Source organism: Numida meleagris, chromosome 1 (assembly GCF_002078875.1).
Source record: "Numida meleagris isolate 19003 breed g44 Domestic line chromosome 1, NumMel1.0, whole genome shotgun sequence".
In the NCBI taxonomy this organism is placed as follows: Eukaryota; Metazoa; Chordata; class Aves; order Galliformes; family Numididae; genus Numida; species Numida meleagris.
In genome coordinates, this window is record NC_034409.1 from 107,341,308 (window position 1) to 107,366,181 (window position 24,874).

Sequence of the window (24,874 nt, forward strand, 5' to 3'; positions counted from 1 at the left end):
TCCCATGGACAGTAATGTGAGCAATGGAGCCCTCCATTGTCTTCATATTGTGCCCCACGTGAGGAGGGTTTGTGTCTCCATGTCACTTCATCCCAAATAACACGTCCTCTCTCCATGCTGGGCTGACCCTTGCGGGCAGCACGGGTACTCCCAAAGCAGACAAACCATGCATAACTTTCTCCGCAGGACTGCTTTGTGAAAGGCAATGTTCAGCCTTAGTGCCAAAAGCTGCTTACAGCCTGAGCTAAAACTTTTGTTTGTGCAGCAGATTTAGGTACTGTACATTTGTGTTGTGCTACAGCAGTATTTTTTTATCTTACTTCTTCTCAAGAAGTTGAAAGGCAGGAGAACTAAGCATTGTGCTGGATCCGTATCACATGGGGACTAAAATGTGGATATCTCATGCACTTTCTCTGAGTCTCCTTCTACCTAGCAGTTAAAATCTGTGACATCTTTAAGCAGTTTAACCCCACAGATGCCTTAAACATAGGCAGCCATATTTTACAGCCCTTTTCGGGTCTTGTGGGAGATAGGTATAAAACATTTTGTAGACATTTTGAATCCAGTTCTCAGATACCTACAATGATTTATCTACCTTATGCTCTTACAGATGGTACCTGAAGAAAGGGAGTACCAGAGCATATGGAAAATGGGCCCAGTGGGCACAAAAGTTCAGAGGCACAAGGGAAGGCTCATGGGAACTTCAGAATCTAGCTTCTTGGTGAAGTGGCTGGGCTGAGCTCTCTGCCACTAGGTAGGGAGGCTAACTGCTCTGACTTGAAATCTAGTTATGGATCTGTGTTTGTGTTGGGAGTGCCAGCACAACTCTAACAGCATGCGAACACCATCCATTGCACTTAATGGGAAAGGATACGGTTTGGGCTACTTAAATAGAATCATACAATTGTTTGTGTTGGAAGGGTCCCTTAAAGGTCATCCAGCTCCCCTGCAATGAATAGAAACACCTACAGCTAGATTGAGCTGCTCAGAGCTCCATCCAGCCTGCTCTTGAATGTCTCCAAGGATGAGACATCTACCGCCTCGCTGGGCAACCTGTGCCATTGCCTCACCACCCTGATTGTAAAAAAAGTCTTCCTTATACGCAATCTAAATCTCTCCTCTTTTAGTTTGAAACCATTTCCCCTTGTTCTATCAGAACAGACCCTGCTAAAGAACCTGTCCTGTTCTTTCTTCTATTTGCTCTTTAGATACTGAAAAGCTGCTATAAGACTGCCCAGGAGCTTTCTCTTTTCCAGGCTGACAGCCCTATCTCTCTCAGCCTGTCCTCCTAGGAGAGGGGTTCCATCCCTCGTATAATTTTTGTGGACCTCCTCTGGACATGCTCCAACAGGTCCACGTCTCTCCCGTACTGAGGACTCCTCATCTGGTCACAGTACTCCAGGTGAGGTCTCACCAGTGCAGAGCAGAGGGGCAGGATCACCTCCCTCGCCCTGCTGGTCACGCTTCTTTGGATGCAGCCCAGGACACAGCTGGCTTTCTGCACTGCAAGGGCACATTGCTGGTTCACGTCCAGCTTGCCATCCACAAGGTCCTCCCCCCTTGCCCAGAGCGGGAACAAACGCCCTACCCCAAGGAACCGGTCTGGGTCGCTGCGGACGCTCTCCTCACCTCGCGGCGGGGCCGGGCGGGGCCAGCTGGGCGCGGCGGGGCGGCCCTGAGCGCGGCGGGAGGCCGCTCCCTCCTCCTCCCCTCCCTCCGCCACCAAGCCGGGCGACACTCGAGGGCTCCGCGCGGTGCCGGCGGAGCGGGAGCCGCCGCCAGCAGCAGCAGGCGCAGCAGCAGGCGGCTGGGCAGCGGGGCACATGGCATGCCTGATGGCGGCTTTCTCCCTGGGCACCGCTCTGGTAAGGGGCGCGCTGCCTGCGTGCCTCCCCCCGGGTCAGCGGGAACGAGGGGGCGTGAGGGGCAGCGGGCGGAGGGCGGGAAGTGACCGTCGGCGAGGGGCGGCTGGGGGCTGGGGGTTGGCGGGGCAGCCCGCGGCGGCGGCGGCTGCGGCTGTGAGGACGGCGGAGTTTGACCGGGAGTTACCTCTGGGCTTGAGCTGCTGAAGGGGATTAGGGGCTTCTGCGGGCGTTCTCCGGTGGTTCTCAAAACAGATTTGCGGGAGGACCGTAACCTCTCCGGGTCTTTGCGTAATAGCATCGGTTTGGTGCGTAACGGCCTGGGTTTGATGCGAGAGGGAAGTTGTTTGCAGAGCGTGGGGGACCGTTTCACTGCCGTGTCTGCTGCTGTGCTTGGTAAACACTAGAAAGCAGTTGAGCGCTGTGCGGGAAGCTGAGAAATACAACGGCGTGAGCTCAGCTGCGATGTAACGCTGTCTTTCAGTACGTACGCTGTTTCTGTCTGTTTGAGACGGACAGCGGTTTGATGTCTGCGCACATCGCTGTGTCAGTGGAGCAGAGAGCACCTTCTTTGTGTTTGTAAATACAGGGAGGGCGTTAAAGTGTGGCTAAAGAATCACTGTGCAGTGCTGCGGCTCCATGAACTGTCAGTGCCCACCTGGCAGCCAGCGGGATTCGCTGGCCCCGTCCCCTGGGGCAGTGTCCCCCGCGGGGGCCGGCGTGTGACCAAGGGGCTGGCCAGGCTGTGTCACGGTCTGCTGCGAGTAGACGCTTCAATCCACTCAGAGACCAGAACGCTTTGCTCAGTATCCCAGGAACACAAGTCTCTGGCTTCGTACTCCCAGCAGGTTGAAGTTGTCTGACGAGGAGCTTGTCCAAAGGGTGTTTCTTTTTGGATCGAAATAAGCTGGAGAAGCCCTCACTGTCCCCTGAGTGCTCAAGGTGACCTGCTCATTGAGAGCTTGTTTTTGGATATTCTCTCTGACCTGTGAAGGTGCTCAGTAGGTTCTGTGAACCGAACTGTGAGAGAGTTTCAAAGTTAAGCCTTGAAAACATTCAAGAAAGAATATTATTAACACACCATCTCATATTTTTTTAAGGAAGAGGGAGGTCCCCCTACTTTAGTTGTTCAAGTCTAAGGTGTTTCGCATTATGCTTGTTTTGTTCAAATTGCATGCCATTACAGCCAACTCTTTAAAATCAGGAGTAAGTGTCACTGGATACCTGGCCTCCGAGTAACTTGAGAGGGTAATTAAAGGTGCTCACTTGAGAAAGTGTGGTCAGTAGAGTTGATTTTTACATCCAGAGCCAAGAATGGCTGGAAGATGCCCATTAACTACTGGTTTTGTAGGACTCTGGCATAGGGTTTTTCATCAGCATTCGTGATAAGTGACCGATCTTGAAAGCACTACTTTTACCATATAAATGGGGAGACCACTCACCATGACAGAGAGGAAAACAGTGGCACAGTGGCAGTGTGACTTCGTAGTTGCTTTGGAGAGCGAGTAGGAGGTGACAGTGGCATGACCTACAGCTCTCTGTTGAGAGTGTTCAACTCTGACACCTTGGAAAGAAGTGCAGCACATCTGCTTTTCAACAGATACCTTTGGAGAGATGTAGGTTGTTGGATAGTGGTGACAGGATGGAAAGCCTGGCCCATAAGCCAGCTGCAGAATTATTTTCTGATCCAGATCTGCATTAAAAACATTAGGTGTTATAATAGACAACTGCACAGATGTTACACACTTATGACATACTCCAAAACAGATGACAAAAGACATCCTCTGAATTGTTCAAAATTCTGTTCAGCTGAAGAAGATTCCTGGTTGTTTTCCTTTAGGCTTTGGACACACCCTGTTGATACTGATGCAAGGTGTCCATGTGGGTGAAAGGAATGGAAAAAGTTCAGATTTTGTGTGTGTAGATTATAAAGAAGAGAAGGGCAGGCAGCACACTACTTCAGTGGTCAGGAGAGGAAAGAGCCTCAGTCCAAAGAATGCCAAGTGGAATTGCACTGAGTGCTCTGCTGGGCAAAGCGTGGCAAGAGGCTGTGAGCTGAGAGCATTGACCTTGCAGTGTCAGCAGTGCTAGTACTGGAACAGGGTTTAGTATGTTTATGTAGCTGATAAGATTTCCATTAGGGACCGCTGACAAGTAAGGAAGGATTTTGGATGGAAATCTTTGCTTTCCTCTTGTACTGCTGTAGGTTGCAGAGGCTCCAGAACTATCGCTACATGAGCAGATAAGGCAGAAAACAGCACATTTTGAAGTTCTCAGAAATGTAACTTGTGTAATTTCACATTTACAGATGTATGTTCTGATCTAAAGCGATAAGAGCTCTTGGACTTTTTGAGTGGCTATCTTTTGACATGTCTGTACAAAAAATTGTTCAGCTAACTTCCTTCATCCTTCAGCTCAGTACAAGCCCTGGGATTAGAGCAACTAGAACCCAATTCTTGGAAAGAATACAATATGACTGTACTCAGAAATTGCATTCTTCTGCTGTATTATGCTGGTGCAAGAGCTATTCACTTCGGAAGATACTGATGTGCTATTTGTACCTTTTGAGAGGAAACTAGTGCTAATGGAACTGCCCTTTGTGTGCCATATGCGCACAAACTTATTTATGCCACTTCTATGAAGGCACTGGCAGAATAAATAAACAATGGTTTTGTTTTTTTTTCACCTTTCAGCATGTCACTTTTCTGGATTCTGTGTTTGGATTTTACTTTTAAATAATAATTCTTCCAATGCAGAAGATTTTGAAATGTGTTCCCAAACAAAAGTCTGTGAACTTTGCTCTTTCTTCAACTTTCTCTCTAGAATGCCGGCAGTTCTGCTTGTACTATGGTCGAGCCAAAGTCAGTGTGCGTTTCAGTGGATGAAGTGGTCTCAAATGGCACAGATAACCAAGACATTCGTCTGATGAATGGACGCTTAAAAAAAGTGGACAATACTCTGACAGAAGCTCACCGTTTCTCCTACCTACCACGCAGACCAGCTGTAAATATTGAGTTTAAAGAACTGTCGTACTCTATCCAAGAAGGGCCATGGTGGAGGAAGAAAGGTGAGGAAAATGTAATATTTTAGCTAATATACAAATGTTATTGCCTATGTGGATAGTCATGGTAGCTGAAATGAGTCTGTTGTGGGTTAGTGAAGCAAAGCAAGTAAGGGAAGCATGTTTTCACAGAGCTTTTTACTTGGGTTCTTGATATTTATCAAAATCCTAAGAGTATGGAAATAAATAGTTCCCTCTAAATAAAAAAAACCCATAAAGAACACAGACTAGAAAATGTGTTATGGCTGAAGAGAGCATAAAGAAGCTGCTGCAGGGCTGATTGGAAGCCCAGGTGCAGTATTTATCTGAGCTCTGGAAGCAGACACCACTTTGTTTTGAGGAACCTGGAGGCAACAGGGAACTTTCCTGCACTCTGAGAAACTGGAATGCAGCAGTTCATTTAACTGTTTGCTTCCCAGTTCTAAAGTACCTGAAGTGCATACTGTACTCCTGTGCTGCCAGTTATCTGTCCTGTGATTTTGCATGTTTACAATTTATTGTTGGGTGTGATTAGAGCATGCAGTAGCTTAAAGACAGGTAAATTTAAAAAGGCTGATTTTTTTTTTTTTTTTTTTTTTTTTACTTTTACAATAGGGTTTTGTCAAATAGTTATTTTTTTTAAAGTACTCTTTCAGAACAGCAAGCATCTCAGAATTTCAGAAGGCATTTGAAACTAAGATGATTATTCTCTTAAAATGTGCTTGGAAATCAGTGCCATGGACTATAGGATTGTCAGCTCTTCCAAGACTCTTGCTTTGCTCAGATAGGCGTCCTTAAGTTTACCATGTCTTTTAACTGATGAAATTACTGGCTATTGCTAGGACTAAATCCTGAGCTTTAGTCAAGTACTGGGATGCTATTTTTCTAGTTAATTTGCCAATACACAGCAAAGAGTTCTCAGCCTGCAACACAAGGCACATCAAAATGATATGGACATAGCTCTGAGACATTGCTTCCAGTGCTGAATTACTGATGGGAGTTGGGAGGGCATGTTCAACTCTGTTCTTTGTGTACTTTTGGTCTATTCCAGTTCTGAAAGGTGAGTAGTTCTGTCCTCCCAGTGAAAAGAACGAAGCCTAAAAGAAAATAGTAAAATCTTAAGGAAACTTCTGTGTGCTAAGTGACATAATTGCTCTTCTTAAGGAATTCTCTCTTAGTAATGTAAATTGGTACAGTTGTATGCTTTAGTTATTTTTAAACGATAAGACCCTGCCAGTGTGGTGCTCGACTGAGCCGTGCTAGGTACCTTCACTTGCATTGAGTTCTGTAAGTCCATTAGCTTGGAGGTTCCACTTGAAATTGTTTCACAAAGTACATTGCTGCTGACTGGAAATTTTGACATTATCACAACACCAAGGCTTTAATTGTTGAGAAATGTGTGATATGAAAAGCACTGTGCTGTGGCCACGGAAGTGGTTCTGTGTCTGAATAGCCTAAGCATACAGTTAATCATTTGTTGAAGGAGGTGCAAAGTTGTGGCTTTTTTTTTTTTTTTCAACATCAAAACTGTATGTTTGCACACATGCCTTCTTTTAATTATTTAATAAGGTTGCATGTGGAACTTAGTTTGGCAACAACTTTGGTTCATTCAAAACTATTTTTCATCTTATTAGAATAAATTCAAATTTTGAAGTCCTTTCTCCCCCAAGAAATGAAACTACGCTCAACTGTATTGTATAGAATTTAAAAACTTGAGGATTTTAACTCGACCTCTTTCTCACTGGCCAAAAATGGTCAAGGAGTTCCAAACTAAAGACCACTGTCCACATTTGTTAACATGCCTGAGGGTGACTTGGCTTGAACCAAATGGCACATTCCCAACGAAATGTCCTGCTGCTAAAAAGAACCAGTTGTGGCGTTTGGCTGTAGGGCCTCAGTGACTGTTAGACTTGGATTCTCAAACTTCTGGGTATCTGTGAGCAAGGTTTCTTCACTCCTCACTTCGCCTTGCACTGTATGTCTTTCCACTAAGGTCAGCTGCTGAGTGGTTGTGAGGAATGCTGTCTGTCAGCAGGTCTTGACACTCTTCTGCTGACCAGGGATCTAAAAGATCTGGGGGGAATTTATTCAGCCAAGCTGAATATGATCCAAAGTGTGTTTCCACTGCAAGTAAAGCAAATGACATAATGAGCTACCTTTGGAGGATGTGGCCAGGAGGTGAAGTTATCCTTCTCTAGTTAACATTGGTGAGAGCACAACAGGAACACTGGTTTGCACCCTCCAGTTCAACAGAGGTATTGGGAGGTTGGAAAGGGTCTAGCAGAGAAGTGGAAAAATTGGCTGGGGACCTATAAAGAGAGACTGAGGAAGCTGGACTTGTTTGGTCGAGTGAAGGGAAGGCTGGGGGATCATCTTGTTGTGGTTAACAACTACTCAAAGAGCAGCTCTAAATACACTAGAGCCAAATTCCTGTAGGTATTGCCAGCTGATATATGTGGCCACTGGCCACATACTGCGTTTTGGGTGGCTTACAGTGGAGGTTAGGGAATATCTTTTTACCCGCAGAGGAATGCAGCGCCGGGACAATCCACTCAGATGGTGTAGTTTCTCCATGCTGGGGGGCTTAGAAGATTGGGCTGGGCAGAGCCGCAGCTGGCATGATCTGGTGTTGGTGAGTGTCATGCTTTGAGTAGAAGCTTAGTTTAGGTGATCTCCAGAGGTCCCTTCCAAGCAGCACTTCTGTGATTCACTGCATTACTAACCAGACTACGGAAATCTAGAAAGAAACTTTCCTTCCAGCTATGTTCCTACTCCAGGAATTGACCCAATATATTGATTTTAGTAGAGAGGGTTTTCCAGTAGAGAAATAGAAGACTGAAAATGGAATTGCCTAAATAATCTCAAATGAAGGTAGGCATCAACATATTAGGTTCAGGAAATGGGTAATGTTTTACCCTCAAACACTGGTGACTGTTTTAGCTCTGTACTCAACTGGGATTCCCTGCACTAAAAGGATTTCTCACTGCCATGAAGTGAACAGTAACCTTGTACGTACAAGCTTAAAAAAAAAAAAAAAAAGAAAGAAAATGGAAGATGTCTCTCAGTTCGTACTGTTCTTTGGTGCTGTTCATGGCAGTAAGGGACAAGGGATGCCATTCTAAAAATGGCCTTTTAAACTAATGGTGTTTCTATTCTGAAATCAAGCTTGACAAAAAATCTGCTATTTCTACATTTTTCTCCAAAACTGTGATGAATTAGTGAAAACCTTTCAGTGAGTGCTGGATCACAAAGGGAAAAGTATATTTTGCTCCCAAAGACAATTTGCGTTAATGTGTTGGACAGGAATTTAACTAAAAAGCAACAACAGAAAAATGTACTCCCTTCAGCGACAATGGTATTGTGAAGCAATATTAAGGTTAGACTATAAATTAACAAAAGGAGGAATCGTGAGTAATTCTGTGATTGTGTTCTGTACTTTGCTGTATCGCTCAGACAGTGAAACTAATGATTTGTAATATCATTTACTTTTTATTAAAAGCACAAAGAAGGTGAATTTGAGTTTCTTGTCAACAGTAAAAAAAAACCAAACAACTAAATATGACATATTAGTCTTCAAATTAGAATCTTCATTGATTTGTGTCTCAGCCTTAACGTGCCTAATTTATCTATTAAATAACGTTTTCTCTTTAAAAACAAGGAAGTGCATTTTCATTCTCAGAATTATCTGATAAATGCACCTTGCTACAAAAAAGCCTGTTCCACTTGTTTTAATAAATTTTCATCAGATTCATAGTAAAGATTTGGATGACTCTAAGCCTGATTGATTCATGGTTTAATTCTACTTGAAATCAGTGGTGTTAACGGGAATGAATCTGGCAAGTGAGTGCTCGATCAAAGCAGCTGTATTTTCCCCATTCAGTTTAGTCAGACTTCTTATCAGTATGGGAATTTGGAAAATGCTACAAAGATAAAATTTTCAGAAGGTCTCACGTAACTTAGGGAATTACTCAACTGGTAAAATGAACTTGTTCTGAAGTTTTGAATGAAAGAGACTGATAAATGACTTCATCCAGATCTTTTGAGGTTAAGGATCGTAGTCTAAACACTCTCTTCCAGAACCAAAAATGTCTCACTCTTTGATTCCAATCTTTGTTCAAGCATGTGCCAAAAGTCTCCTGCAGGTCAGCAAGATTCAAGATTTCCTTAAGATACCTCCGGGACTGCTGGAGTAGATACTTTGTGATGTAAGTTTAAGATGAACTGGCAAAGCAAGAAAAAGGAAAATTCAGCACTGAAAGATATAATAGAACTGCTTAGTCCAAGAGTGCTTTCTCTTTTAGGATGAGGGAGCCTGCTGATTCAGAGGGGAAGAGGAGAGCCCTCTATGAGATCACATGTGGGCTTCTTAAATGAGGAAATGCAACGTCACAGAGCTTTAGAGCAAACCATGCTCAAAATTTCACTGTCTTATCAGGTTGAAAAAGAGCTCTGGCAGTGCCTCTTATCTTGGCTTCTGAACTATCTGCTTAAACCGTATTTCAGATTGAAAATGCAGCTTAAAATACAAACTACAGAAACATGTATTGAGATGTAGGTTTTAAACATAGGACTGCCTCAAAACTGTTTGCAAGAGGATTTTATAGAAAAGTCAGTGCCTTAGCTTTCTGCTGTTTTTATTGTGAGCGCCATAAAGTATCCTGAATAGAATGAGTGATTTCGGTGTAAAATTTTGGATAGTCCCAAATATGAGGAAGGCCCAGTAAGTAGCTTGGAGTCTTCTGTCTTGCCATAACTCTTTAGATGTCAGTTCGATTCTGTATGCACACGCAAAAAGACATTTACCCTTTTGTTTCTGGGTGTTTTTGCCATAACGTAGGAAACTATCGTTTCTACATAATTTGAGTGCGTCTGGGAAGAAAATAGTAATAAATTGGTTTTTAGAACTCCACAGGAACTTGGGAATTCATTTTTTCTAGTACTTGTCAGAATTCACAGTTAATTAGGTAACACTGTAGTTGGAAATTTCTCCATTGTTATTTTGAGAACTGTAGTGACTCATTTGTGCTGCCTCGGCATGGAGGTGCTGGTAGGGTTTGATCTCTAGTAACCTCTCAGGGAAGGGGTTCCAGCCAGTCAGGCTGCAATCTGGTCTACTTACCGAGTGGATTAGCAGCAACAGAAATTCATGCTCAGCAGAAAAAGCCATCGTTCCGCTGTTTTGGGGTTGTTGCAATGGCTCAGACCCTGGAAAAACATGTAGCTTGACAGGTCCTATATTTTCTTACAAGATTACAGCTTCATAACTTTGAGATGGAGCGCATGAAACATGCAGAGGAGGTTTGCCTGTGAAAGGAGGGAGGTGAAGGACTGTGTTTATTCTGAATGTCTCCACAGTGTCCAGTGGGGAAATATGGAATGTTTGGCAGGTTGCTTGGCATTCATAAAAGGCACTGAACATGTCCATCATGGTCTGAGGCGGTGTCAAGAGAACAGCTGATACTGATGTTTTAGCTGAGAGGTCTGTGTATTATGTTAATATTGATCTCAGTAAGATGGAAACATGACCTGCTGTCAAATCCTCAGCACAGGCTCGCTTGTACTGATTTGCTCTGATGCTCTGCTATGAATTTGTTCTGGTATGCATGCTCATGTGCGCTTGGGCTGACCTGTTTCTTTTTATTAAGCTAGGGTTTTCTTTTTGCTGCATCTTTGCAGCGGCTTCATTTAAAAGACCTCCCCCCACCCGCCGGGGATATCCAAGGACCCGAAAGATAAAGGGAAGGGGGGGGGGAAGGGGGTGGGATTTGCCCTAAATTATTTGCTAATCCTTGCCAGAGGAGTCGGAAAAAAGCCTGTCCTCATCCCCAGCAGGTGCACTGCAGTAGAGGTGCCGCATGCCTGGGCTGCCAGGCTTGCGGTTACTGGCGGTCAGTGCACGATAGTAACCCCGGCTGTGATGCTCCAGCGCCGGGAGCGGGTCCTGGTTGGCTGCTCCACGCGCTGTTGCTAAGAGGAGAGGAAGAGATGAGCGGTAAAGAGCAAAAAAAAAAAAAAGGTTTGCAAGAGGGGGATTTTTTGTTTCTCGCCTTTCTCCAACAGATGGGTTGCATTGTTTTCTCTGGTTTTGCCTGTTTTGTCTGAGAGCGTGGTTTCATCTCAGAGAGCAGAATGTGTGCAAATTAGGAGCCATATGTTAGAACAAATAAACAAGTTAAACTGGTTGAAATGAGCTGTGATGCTAGTAAAAGCTCTTCAACAAAATGTTTTGTGGATTCTTTTTCAACTACTTACAATATTAGTGAAATTAATGAAAACAAAACATGACTTCTAACAGAGGATTTCTGAATTCATGTTTCAGCCTTGATAAAATCCATGCAATTTCTCTTTTATCACTTAAGCTGTCTCAATATGTTAAAAATACATTGAGAAGTCATTGTTACTGGAATAATTCACTGCATTTTATTAATAGGTTTATAATAATTCCTAGCATCATCTTGCACGTTATATGAAGTAGGGGTTAGTAGGGACAAATCTTGGTCAGCCTCTTTGATTGTTCTACTGCTTCCCAGCCAAGAATGACATTCCTTTAGCAGTAGTTCCACTGAAGTAGTAGGATTACTTATTTTCCGTCATACGAAGCCCATGGTCATTGCTGTAGGATTTCCTTTTAAACATGTCTAAGCTTGACTCAGTGAGTCTTGGTCACTGAGTTATTGTGTGAGTAAAACACGTTTTTCTTCTTTCACTTTAACATGTTGTTTATTAAAACTGAACATTACTGTGACCTTGCTGTTTTTCATACTACCTAATGTTATACTATGATACATTTTATTTATTACTGTTTTGAAAACTTGTGGCCAAGAAAGGAAGTTTTAGAGAGAGACCAGTTAAAACATTTCAGAGTTATATGCAAGGAAGGTGGTGATGGCAGTGGTGATGGGCTGCTAGGAGTTTTAGCTGCAGTCTCCACTGTTTACATCTCACAGGGAGCATGCGTTGGGGGCTGGCTGTAACTCACCCTGTCAGTTCTCCACTGCAACCTTCTTTATACTGAGTAGGGTCTGGTGAAGTGCTTTGCTGTCCTCTGCCCACGTTCTGATCTCTTGCTCAAGGTGTTGAGGAGGAAGAGATTGCATGCACCATCTTAAGAGATGGTGTGTAGCTGTGCCGTGTTGATAATGGCATAGGAAACCACAGACTGGTATATGGATATAATTTTTTTGCGTGGTGATACTTCGAAGTAGATTTTGGTCATAGTCTGAAGATGTGTCTGAACAAAGATTAGGTAAGGGTCAGTTTGCAGTTGAAGGCTTCAGTCACTAGATGGCTGATCAGGGTTCTCCATAGCCTCAGTAAAAGGGAAGATTAAAAAAAAAACAACAAACCACCAAACCAACCAAGGACAGAAGCTAGTGCAAGAGTAAAAATGTTTTTAGAGTCTATTTTTACTTGTGTGTTCACATGTTGTTTTGAAAAGTGCGCTTCTGTAAGCCCACAGTGTCTAAACTTACATTCGTACTAAGAAGGATCTTTTATTCTCAGAGGATTTAAGATCTCAGAGTTCAGCTCTGTATTCTCTAATAAATTAATTCCATCACACTTCCCAGTGGCATTCTTCTACATAAACTGACTGTCTTTGGGAAGAAAGAGTTCAGGAAACATGATACTACTCAAAATGTGGCAGACCCTGAGTGGGAATATGTCACTGAACTTTGACTTTCAACTGTACCCATAAAACTGATGGCTGCTTTTGTCCTCTATGAGAAAAAAATATTTTGTCTTAGTATGAACATTAACATCTTAAGACATACTAAAAAAAAAAAAAAAAAAAAAAAAAGTAAGGAGAATCCCAACAAAATTTACATGATGCATGAGCACACAGGAATTGATGGATTTGGATTTAAAATGAAAGCATTGCAAACAGGAGTGGATCTTCAGTCTCAAATAAATGTCCTTCAGGAAGAACTTAAATATATTAGCCTGGATGGTCTTATGCCTCAAAACCTGTGTAGCTTGCACACTCTCACTGTATGTAAGGATATAAGTCTAACATTTTGGCAAACAAATAGCTTGGGAATTTAAGTCAGCTTGTTCTTGTACAAAGTCAGAGAAGGTCCGATTGATTCAGTGTCCATTCTCTGACAGCAGGCAAATGTAAATATTTTGGGAAGAGTGTGAGAACAGGCAGACTTGGAATATTCCCTGGGTTTTTGCAGCTGACAGCTATGAGATTTCCAGAACTGAGTGTAGTATCTCTATTTACTAGCTTTGTGTGGGTTTTTCTTTTATTCACGCGCTCTCAGAACCTAAGCAGACTTCCGGTGTTCATGCTGTCACTGAGCTGCTTGGCTCCTTTTTCAAATCATTTAGGAGTGAGGTGAACAGCCCTTATCTCAATACAGATGCCCTGAAACTCAGGGGTAGACTTTATTGATTGACTACTGACTCCTTTTGTTTCCTATTGCTTTATCTGCTTTCTCATTTATTTGAGAACCATCCATCTACCTTTTTGTCACGTTCATTATTTAAGAACTTTAATAAAAAACCTTGTTGAAACTTTCCTATGATATCCATATAATAAGACAAAATGGCCTTTTTTTTGAGGTATTACTTCCAAAAGACATCACATGCAATCATGCAATTTATATAACCAAATCTTGTATCAGAGACTTCTGCACGAGTTCTGTCTTTTTGTCTGTCAGAAGCACTGGGGCAGTAACAAGCTGAGATGTTAGTGGTTCAGATTGTCTGCCTACTGTGCCAGCTAGGCTTTGAACCTAGAAGCTATCAGTTTCTGTTTAACAGTATAGAGCACAGCAAAACTACCAGCTCTCGCTTAGATTGTACCATGTGGAAAATTTAGTTCTCTTAGTAACATTGTCATCTTCTTTAATCAAAGTGCATTCACTAGGAAGCAGAAAAATTAGGGTCTTCAAATTCCTCCAAATGTAGTCACTTTTTCACCAACTTTCAAAGACATGAAAAGAAGTTAAAGTTTAATAAAATATGTGTTCAAGAATTAGTGCTCTTTTTCAACCAGTTCTTCTTGTTCATCTCCAAAACAGTATTTTAAATCTGATGGAGATGGGTCATGGAACTTAGATAGAAGGGCAAGAAATTTCAGTTGTTCTCAGTAACTGTTTGAATCTCAGTAGCTTCCTACAAGCAAGTATTTGTGTATATTTCATTTGTTCCTTAACTTCATTATTTAAAGGCCCGTTGAAATATCTTAGCAGTGGTGATAAAAAAGTACAAATAAATTGACAATTACTCCCTTATGAATTATATGCTTCAGTGCAGACATCTGAGGTTATTTGGCCTTTGGTTACTTCCTCTCTCTAGAAAATAATATTTTAGAATGAATATTTGATAAAAAGTGTAAGAGAGAGACTTGTGCTGTGCTAGTATCTGTAGAACAAGGACAAAATAATTCCTTCTAGGAAGTCGTATGTCTATAGACTTATACTGCATTATGACTTCAGTCATGCTGTGGAAACCTTTTTAGCTGCATTTCCTGATTGGGCTTTCTTGTCACTGCTAGGCTTGTATTCTCATCCACGGTTCATTTAAGATGTTGATTTTGATGAGAGAAACAGATGTAATTTGAAGACTTAATTCTCTTTGGAGAGTATAGGGATGAAGTAATCCAAATTGTTAACAGAAAGAAGTACGTGGAATTACGTAATGGTCAGAGTTAACCACTTCTTTGTTCATCATTCATTATGTACCTGATCCAAAGAAAAATAAATGACAGGGACCTTGGCTTTACGAATCATTTACCATCTGCCTCTCATCTAGCATCTACAACCTACATCTTCTGTGTAAGAATCATATTTCTTCCTGCTTTGCATGTTTAAAATAATAACAAATGTTGTTTACAATTGCAGTACATCTGCTACAGCAGTGAGAAGATGGAACATGCCATGGTTAGGTTCTAAGGTAGATGAGACCTATTCTCTGTCTCATGTTGATCTTCAGAGAGCGGGCTTTCACGCTGGGCAGGAAAAGAAAGGAAGCGATGCAGGTAGTTAATACAAAAAAAAAAAAAAGAAAGAAACTTGAAGATTTTAATACTCATTAAGCAAGAGAGTTAAATTCTGCCCTTTTGTATCTTTTTTGTGCTTGTGGAAGTGCTCAAGTGGTTGAGGCTACACCAATAGAGCGTAGCTCATATAATTTTTTTAATCATGATCCAGTCATTACCTTGAATGCTTTGGAAATTAAACGCTCTAATAGCACAAGTGTAACAGGGCTAGAATTGGTAAATGAGCGCACTTAGAAGAATGGGTACTGAAGTTAAATACTTTGCTTTTAGAGGAAGAGCAGTTATTTTCCCTGGGTCAGAATGCCAGTAACTTCAGCCAACGTAGTGAATATGACTGTCAAGGCTCGACTATCTAAAATACTGTTTGAGGCCCATAAAATCAAAACCTGTGGGCGTCCATCTGTGTGAGCTCTGTTTCCTTCTTCATTCGGAGAAGTGAATGTCGTATACCACCAGAAGAGAAATCTGAGAGCTGGAAAATAAGGAAAAATGCAGAGGGACACATCTTTGTTCAGGTCTCCACAAAAAAAGTTACTCATTGGGATTTGGTTTTGACCCTGAATCTTGCAGAATTACTTGAAGGAGAATTTGCCCCAAAGGAGGAAGTCAACAGTAAGTAAATGCTAAGCGTACAGATGCTGGATCAGAAACTGGGAGAAGAGCTCATTGAGAGCTGCTCTGCAGAGAAGGGCGTGGGGATCCTGATGGATGAAAAACTAGACTTGAGCCAGCAGTGTGCTCTTGCATCCTGGTAGGCCGACAGTATCCTGCGCTACATCGAAAGAGGAGTGGACAGCAGGGAGAGGGAGGTGATTGTCCCCTTCTACTCTGCCCATGTAAGGCCCCACCTGGAGTACTGTGTCCAAGCCTGGGGTCCTCAGTACAAGAAGGGTGTGGAACTGCTGGAGTGGGTCCAGAGGCAAACCGCAGAGATGGACAGAGGGCTGGAGCATCTCTCCTACGACGAAAAGTTCAGGGAGTTGGGCTTGTTCATCTTGTAGAAGAGAAGACTCCAGGGAGACCTTGTTGTGGCCTTCAAGTACTTGATGGTAGCTTGCAAGCAGGAGAGGGCCTGACTTTTCACCTGCTCTGATAGAAATAGGAGAAGGGGAAATGGCTTTAAACTAAAAGAGGAAGAATTTTTTTACTCAGAGGATGGTGAAGCACTGGAACAAGTTGCACAGAGAGGTTGTGGATGCCCCATCTCTGGAAGCATTCAAGACCAGGTTGGATGTGGCCCTGGGTAGCTTGATATAGTAGTTGGCAACCCTGCCCATGGCAGGGGGGTTGGAACTAGATGATCTTTAAAGCACCCTCCAACCTAATCCATTCTATGATTCTATGAATTTACTGAAAACCAGTTGGGTCGGATTGATTTTTTCAAAGAGAAATGTAAGTTATTTGCAAGAAATTTGCCAGAATTTCTCATTTTGATGACTGCAAAACAAGACTGTTAGCCATGGTCAAATCTGGTGGGGCTTTGGGAACCAAGGGGATTTATTCTTCTGCCCCAGCCCAATGGCTTCATGGCAGTCTTGGTCCTCTATTTGCAGATCCATTTAGTAACAAAGCAGGACGTGTATTCCATTAGGCACACAAACATGTCCATGTATGCATTGCACATAGCCAGTCATATGGACCTGCACAAACACAAAAGTGCCTCTGCTCTACCCACATAGATGCAGATGGCACGTGCAAACATACAAAAAAAAATAGATGGCTTGCTGCATTTCATCCCTGCTAGCTGATGAGGATTGAAGTCTGCTTGTGGGCTGCACATGCACAAAGCAGATCTTCCCCCTGGTTTTAGGCACTGTCAGTCCAACTGCTGACTTGTACACCTCTAGTTGTTATTACCTGGACCTGCAGGCCCTCAAGTTTGCAGCCTCTTGTTCCAGTGGCTGACATAAAAACCTCTTCTACTCACCAATGAATCCTTCTTGGTTTTCGGCAGTCTCACAATGGAGAGTGCATCCACACAGGGGATAATTGGGAACAGGATTTAATAACAGTACAGGTTAGGTTGCAGTGGTTAGGTGCAGGGCTCAGTCAGACAAATATGCTGACCAGCTGCATTTTCACATGGACCTGGCCTCATGAATCCTTTTTTCCAACCATTTTCTTGGTCTTATACCATCTCTGTCCTTGATCCCTTCTTTTCTCTGCCTTTGGTGATTGATTCCCTCAAATATCCTGTGATAATTTTTGCTTACTCTCCTTTGTAATTTTCCCAAAACCACCCCATCGATGGTTTTGTACTGTTCCACATTTCTCTTCCCTCTGCATGTCAGGGTAAGTCCTATTCCCCTCCAGGGAGAGTCTCTCCATTGGTGCATCATGGCAGGCCAGTGCTCCAGTCCTTTTCCTTCAAGAGTATTAAAAGTTGTTGATCCAGGGGGCTGTTGATATGGTTGGTGCATCTCTTGGTCCTCTGAGCCTTGGATTTTGTGTTCAGTGTAACAATTTTTAGATCTGCTTGGCTGATTTGACATTGCTAAGCCTTTTATTTAGAAATAAATGACATATTGTGCTTGGCCTGTAGCTTGTTTTAAGTCCATGGAAAATTTTGTTGTGATTTAAATCATCATTGAATTGTAACTCACACCTGCACATTTTTACCCTCACATGTGAAAGTATTAGGAAAATTGTGAATAACTGCAGACAGGGAATAGAGGTGCTGCCATTTGTGTTATAATAAATAAGGTTCTGCTGTCTTTAAGGCTGAGTTATGGCTATGTGTGCAAGTTGCTTTACTAAAAATAGTCAGAGGACCTTGACAGACATTCATGAAGAAGGTTGATTATTTGATTTCTTGTCTGGAAAATGATAACGTAAACCTCAAGGAAAAATAAAGTGCCTGAAATAGTCACAAATACGTAGACCCTGGGATTATGATAAGACTGGGTGTTCATTGACAATGATTGTGTCTTCTCCAATAACAGTAAGATAACTGGGGACACTACCAGTAAGTTGAAACTCTGTAACAAACATAATACCACTTATCAAGTTTGCTCTTGATTATCTCAGCCTCCTGAACCCCACATACTCTCAATACCCTGTATTCAAAGTGTAAAAACAAATAAAAATAAAGTAAGCTTCCCCATATAAGGCATAACTGTGGTGTTTTAACAGTGTTTGATTCTCATTGACAGGAGTTAAACAGGGAAAATAAACCTCTTCAAGCCAAGTGAGGGACAAAAAGTCGCATACATCCTGCAATAAATAAACCTAATTTTGAAGCAAACCTATGCTTTGGCTTAGGCACTCTCAAAGTACAACTTGAAAAGTATATGGCCAAATGAATCTTGAAATCACAGCAATAGTATACTGGATAGAGCTTACTGAAAGAATAGTTCTGGATAGTGTGCCAGGACTGTTGTCTTACAGTAAAACTTCTTGGACCAAATTCATCCCTGATATAAATTAACTGAAATTAATAAAGCTTGCTGAAGGAAGTGTATGACCTACTACTTAAAAGAGACTCTTTCACTTATTAATATGGTTCAATGCTAAAATTGCACTCTAAAAAAGGCAGAAGCTAATTCAGTTCATATTAAGTGCCAGTGATGAATGTCAAGTAAGCTGGACTTTGGAGTACCAGCATAACAGGGCAAAGCCTATCTCTTTTCTGCTTACTCCCATTATCCACAGTTTTAACCTGAGAAAACTTGTCCTGTCTTATTGTCCAACTCCTGTCCAGATAACCAGCATTACAAATGAGGCATAGCGAGGCATGTTTGTATAATGGTGGAAATGTGCCAGCAGACAACATCATCCAATACAGGCCTGTCTCAGAACATCAGAATGCCCCCCTCTTTCAGAGGGCAGAGTCATGTACTGCTTCTTTCCCCAGATTTCTAAATTTTAATTGTAGCAATCTATGAGCATATGGTATGTGTCCTCTCTTAATTTCTATGTATTATCTATTAACATGTTCAAGATAATATAGATGTATTGATAGATCTAATATATTTATATTGATATGTGTAAATGTAAATGCATGCGTATGTATACGTACATATTGCCTCTGTTTATATATATATATATATGTATGCACATAAGCCTATTCACTCAGGTGAAAATATTTATGTACAAGATCTGGGAGTATGTCACTATAGCAGATATTTTGAAGGTAACATTTTTCATTGAGGTGTGTATTCCTCCTCCTTTGTAGTGACAAGGTGATATAATTATGGAAATGCAGTAACAACCTGATTTTTTTGATGAAAACCAAAATAATTTCAGTTGCTTAATAAAGATACAAGTCTGCTGCTACTGGATTAACTGCATAATAAGGTAAAATAGCAGGAAAAAATGACTATAAAATGGTGGCTGAATGCCACTAGTGTGAAGAATGGTATAAAGAAAAGACAGCATTTTGCTGATGCTTTTCAATAGGAGCTTATTACATTACATAAGTTGAGTAATTTTCTGTTCTGAGTAATTTCTGTTGTAATCAGATTGCTTTTACTTTTTTTCTTCTTGTTTTCTTTAGAAGTTATAAGGAAGAATGGTTTGGAGTCCTCATGTGTATCAGTGGTGGTTCAATTCATACATGTTTGGACAATTTTTCCTGTCTTTTTACAGCTGCCAATTTCTTTATCTGAATTTCCGTTTTTCTTAAACTGAGCATTAGTTCAACTCACTTTCCTCCTAGACGTAAAGGAGACTATGCTTATGTGTTAGATAAATATGTACTTTTGTTTGTTTGGATAGTGATTTGCTGGCGACAGAAAATGGGAAGGAGACTATGGTTTGAAGTACGGAAGAAAGGTGTAGGGCTTTGTGCAAACTAGTGGAAATGTGACTATTTAGTTTGCAAAAGGCACAGATAGAATGGTGCAGAGAACAGGAACCTAGTAGGGATGTTCCAGTGGCGGATTTTCTTGTGGACCAGAAATGTCCCTTGACTGCCCTAAGGCAAAATTTAGAGTTGATAGTGCCAGAGTGAGCACATGAGATCTGAAAGTGGAGGTCACTTTCCAGGAACAGCTCTATGCACGTGATGGGTGTCTGTGTCCCCATGTGGCTATGTTGGCCTTCTTTGATGTAGGGAGGGGAAAGGGCTAATGAGAATATTGTCTGGTTGTGGTCAGATTCTGTTGCTATTATTGTCCTTTTTGCTAGCCACACTGGCACTAATATTCCTATGGATTTGTGTGAATTGCTCAATGTATTTTAAGATTGTCTTTCCTTTCTCCTCTTTTCCAGGTCCCCTAATAATGCATATTTGTAGCTGTTCTGTGCATGTGCTGATACTAAAACACACAGGGAGAGGTGATTCCAAACGCTTCCAGGGTGTTTACAATTGTATACAAGGAAAGAGGATTGAAGATGGAGTCAAGATTAACTTCTCCTTTTGTATCGCAGTATCATTATCTAATTAGATCAGAAGCAAAGCCCTGTGGCTTAGTCAGTATTAGAGCGTAGGCACCCATTTCAGGAGGAAGCCTTCGAGAAGAACAATCTTCAGCCGTCCACCTACACCATTTTCACTGCGGATTTGCAAGATGGAAAAAGTGACAGATGTAAACCTCCCCAAAGGCAATTGCTTCTTCTCCTTATGCACTGCCTTTAAAGAGACTTCTTCCTCCCTGAACCGCTGACTCTTGAACAATCCCTGCAGGGGACCCTTGTCTTTGCTGTTCATGAGTTGCTGGTCCAGAGACAGAACAACTCCATTCAGTGGATGAGACCATGACAATATAGTCAGCTGATTTTGAATAATACGTGCTGCTTTATTACAGGCACAGATAGCCTTTAGCAGGGATCTGGAGCTATCATATAGATAAGCTGTATGGAGACGGAATGGAAGGGAGCAGAGAATTCTTCCCTGTTCCCAGAAAAGGTCCTGTACCTGAACAAGGACTCTAGCATCCAATAGGTGTCGTACCTTACTGCAGAAAATGGCCAAGTGCCAGATAGTTCCATGTAGAGAGAAACTCCAGCTGAGGCTCTTGCTACATGATTTATGGGTCGCATTCTTGGAGTTTATATGTGTTGGAACTCACGCCTGTGATTTTGGTTTTGGTTCACTTCTGAAATGACTCTGATTTCATGGATCAGTAAACATCCTTCTAGAAGAGCATGTCTTGTGCAGTTTCCCCAAGGATTCTTCGAATATAACAGATGGTGGGATTTTTGTGGGCAGTGCCAAACTTTCTGATTAAATTTCACTTTCATATGGGAAATTAACCCTAGTGTGAGCTTCACTTTCTTGACCAGTAAGGGTCTTGAGGCAGTGCTTTCAATCCCTACAAGAAAACATACTGCAGTGAACCTTTTCATTGTATTGGGACAATTTATCATCAGCAAAAAAATAGAGAATGTGAAGAGAAGAATGGAGTAAAACATGCCCTGTCCCTCCTACAGGATCTTAATATTTGATGTCAGTTCACAAAGAATATGGGGCGTGTAGGGGCTACTATAATAACTGCAACAACTGTGAAATACAGAAGAACTCTTGAAATTGTTACAAATGTATGAGTGAAAACTCATCTGTTAGGGGCGGGTAGCAGAGCTTAAAAGCACATTGCTTTGTTTTACTCAGGTCTTTGCTGGAGGTAGAGTGGTGACTCAGTTTTAACACATATATAAAAAATTTAAGAAAGTAGTAACATTTTCAAAATGTTGTGATCTGATGGCAGAGCAATATACTGCTCTTGTGCCATTACCCAGATTGTTACAACACTTGTCAGTGTCATGGAATCTCACCTGTGGTCAGAAAGACAAAGAAAACACAGATAGTGCATTCACCAGTTGCACATAGCGATTAGAAGCATTTATCCAGCACTAAAATGAAGACCAACAATATTAGAAATGTACTTAGTTTTCCATTGGCACATAGGTTACAACTGTCATTGCTTTCTCTTGTTCTTTCATATGTATCTGGAAAATATTACCCAGAAGAATTTGAAATTGTGCATCTCCATTTTGGCTCTGAGTGTATTACCTGTAATAGGAAATGTCTGTAGCCAGACAAACTCCAGCTTGCTCTGTCACTGTGTTTAATGAAGCTGCTCATCTCGCAGTGAGATTTTGAATTATACTCAGGTACATCAGTATTTTTAAAAACAGAAATTACAGTTATACTTAAGAGACATTGGATTACATTTTACCTTAGGGACATCACAGCAATGGCAGACGTACAACAGTCAGGTTCATCTGAGTAAGTGTAGGTTCCTACTATATACAAGTCTGTGTCCAAGTTAGATATCAACCTTGGCTGTGCATAGACCAGAGGGATGTCACTGTCAGTCAGTGGAGCGTAGGTTGCTGTTCATTTCATCCTAAATGAATCTAAAAGCTACTCTTTCTCCACATTTGCTAGGAAGAACAGCTGTGGTGGGTTGACCCCATTCAGCAGTTCAGCCCTTTGCAGAGAACAGAAAAGGAAAAACTGAAAGCTTGTGGATCGAAATAAGGACAGTTAAAAAAGTGAAGCAAAGCTGCATATGCAAACAAAACAAAATAAGGAGTTATTCACTACTTCTAGTCAGCGTGCAGATTTTAATAGTGTGGATAAATGACTGACAAGCATATTAAGCATAGATAGATAGTCATGTAAAATCATACAGTAAGAGAATGAAGAAAGCTGAAGAAGCAAGTCAATTTTCATTTTCTGATAATGTATCTAACTGGCATTTTCCTGAAATGTTACTGTCAGTTTAGTTGGTGGGCAGAAAAAATGGAAGCATGTCTTGACTTTGGAAAAACAGGTATGTTTTGGAATATGGTTTGCATGAACTTCTAACTAGAAGGATGTGAAAACTCAGTTTATGGGAGCCTTTCTAACTAGTGATGCATGTAAGTCTTCAGGCCATTAACATAGCTGATTTCTTTTGAATCTGTGGATGAAACAACTGCTTTTACTATGAAATTTTCCCTGTTTTAATAGACCAGTTGGATGATCCAGCACCCAGCCTCTGTGTGTCTTATAGCTTACCTCTTAACTTTTGATTAAACAGTAGAATAACTTCATTGTAGAGAAGGACAAAATGCATGAAAATTAGTTACTGGTGTTACTGGGAAGTGAGCCAATGTGGGCATAAATATAAATAAAACAACTATTAACACTGAGGGTCTCCTGGTGAGCCTATAATGATAATCCATCAGGAAATTTTCAGTACCCTCTTTTTTTTGCAAACAGTAGTGCATTGGAGTTGAAATATGTTGTTTCTTCATTATATTCATTATATTTTTCTGATTTTCTGGTTAAAAAGAGGAAGAGAGAAAATCAAATCTATCTGATGATCAGAGCACTTAAAAATGGAAGAGATTCAAATTGGAGTTCTTGATCTGACACAGGGCTTGGACTTGATTGACCTCATCTCAACGTGACCTGCTGGCCTGTAGAATGACATGTTAGTGGTTGGTAAAAACAAAAACAACCAGCTCGAGGTTGAGTTTTCTTTCTACCTCAGAATAAGAACAACATGGAAACTTGAGGCAGAAATCATGCTTTTTTGAAACAATTTTTTTCTTTCTGGCTTACTTTACCAATCATTTTGTAGATAATTTAGAAAAACACAGTTTCCAAAATGCCAAATGGTCATGGTGCCTCATTTTAGCATATCCTGAAATTGCGAATTAATTAGCCTTTTTTTTTTTAAACTTCAAGTAGTTTTAGTGGGTATGTTTAAACTAGGTCTTAGTAGACAAGGGAAAAGTTAATCAATTTGATATTTATATTGCAGTCTGAGTGCATCTGTCAAGTGATTATTTCTGTTTTGTGTATCTAAAAAATAGATAGTTTTTTAATAAATAGTTTTTTAATAACTATTTAATAAATAGCTTTGTGTACACTAGAAGTTTTCCTCTTTCAAACTCTCATCTTTACATGGAACATATGACTGATAAAATATTTAATTGCTAAGGATACATGGTTAGCAGCAAGAGTCAAGCTTTGTTTGTGTTACTCTATCAGCTTCAGCTAATCCATAACATAAAATGTAGGTCAACTGGAGCTTTTTAAAACAGATGGAAATTTAGGAGTTTATGGTAGCTCAATGGATGCCTGTCCCCACAAGGCTGCCAACTTCTCCAGTTCCAAATTGCAGAAAAAGCAGAAATCAGCCTCCTAAAAGCCGCTTATTCTAACTCATTTTCATTCCAGAAGCAATGATGCCATGTGCAACTGGATTCTCTTTGTAACACATTCAGCTCTGATATGCTACAGAAGATGATAATTAGTTCAGTGGTGTTTAGAGGATTTTATATTTAGTTTGCTGACAACGAAAAGTATTTTAATTTGGGCAACCTCATTAGGGTAAATATTCTAGACGAGAGAGAAAAACACAATTCTTCTAAGTAAAATGCAAGAATTGGAGCTAATCCAGTGTTTACTACGGCACACACCTCAGGTTTCCCTTTATTTCAGCATTCAGGATCATAGTTTCTATCTGTCATTAGATTAGTGCTAGAATGAAATAAATATATTATCCCGTGTTTCTGTTTCGTGGAAATGCCGATGAGAAATGGGCAGAATCAGCATGGCTGTTTCTAAAAATCAGGATCTCCCAAAATAATTGCTCCAGCCTGCCATATGGCTGGCCATAAGGATATCCCACTGCCACCGCAGCTTCTTCAGCCTCAGCGATTCTTCTCAATGTGACTTCTGTTCTTGTTCGCTGAGCTTCTCCAGTTAGAGGCCAACTCTTGATGTTACTATCTGTGTCTCTGCTCCTGAGTGTATGTATGTGTTATAATGAAAATCTTAACAGCTGAGTTTAAAGTTTTCTTTTTAAACACCTCTTATATTTACCCTTAAGTGTGTTTCAAAGGGTGCTTTTGGCTCCAAACATTCTTCAGTCTCCCTATGGAATAGAGAATGGGAGTGGAAGCAGTGGAAATGTGAAGAGGTGGAATTCTTGCAGTTTGCAGTACAGAACATTTTTACATGGTTGAGAGAGGGGGGAATAGTCAGGAGAAAAATGTCAGGAGTTGTTCAGAAGTTTGGATGATCAG

At 41.2% G+C, this 24,874-nt stretch overlaps 1 protein-coding gene across 4 annotated transcripts in view; it reads left to right on the forward strand.

The window, feature by feature from the left end:
- Positions 1,682–24,874, forward strand: part of ABCG1 (ATP binding cassette subfamily G member 1) — a 54,118-nt gene continuing 30,925 nt past the window's right edge. Inside the window, exons 1-2 of one of the 4 annotated variants that reach the window (XM_021406356.1) lie at positions 1,682–1,865; positions 4,686–4,929. In XM_021406356.1, coding sequence (XP_021262031.1) covers positions 1,824–1,865; positions 4,686–4,929 — 286 coding nt within the window. In that variant the 5' untranslated portion in view covers positions 1,682–1,823. The other 3 variants (XM_021406369.1, XM_021406360.1, XM_021406378.1) reach the window with 3 other exon arrangements.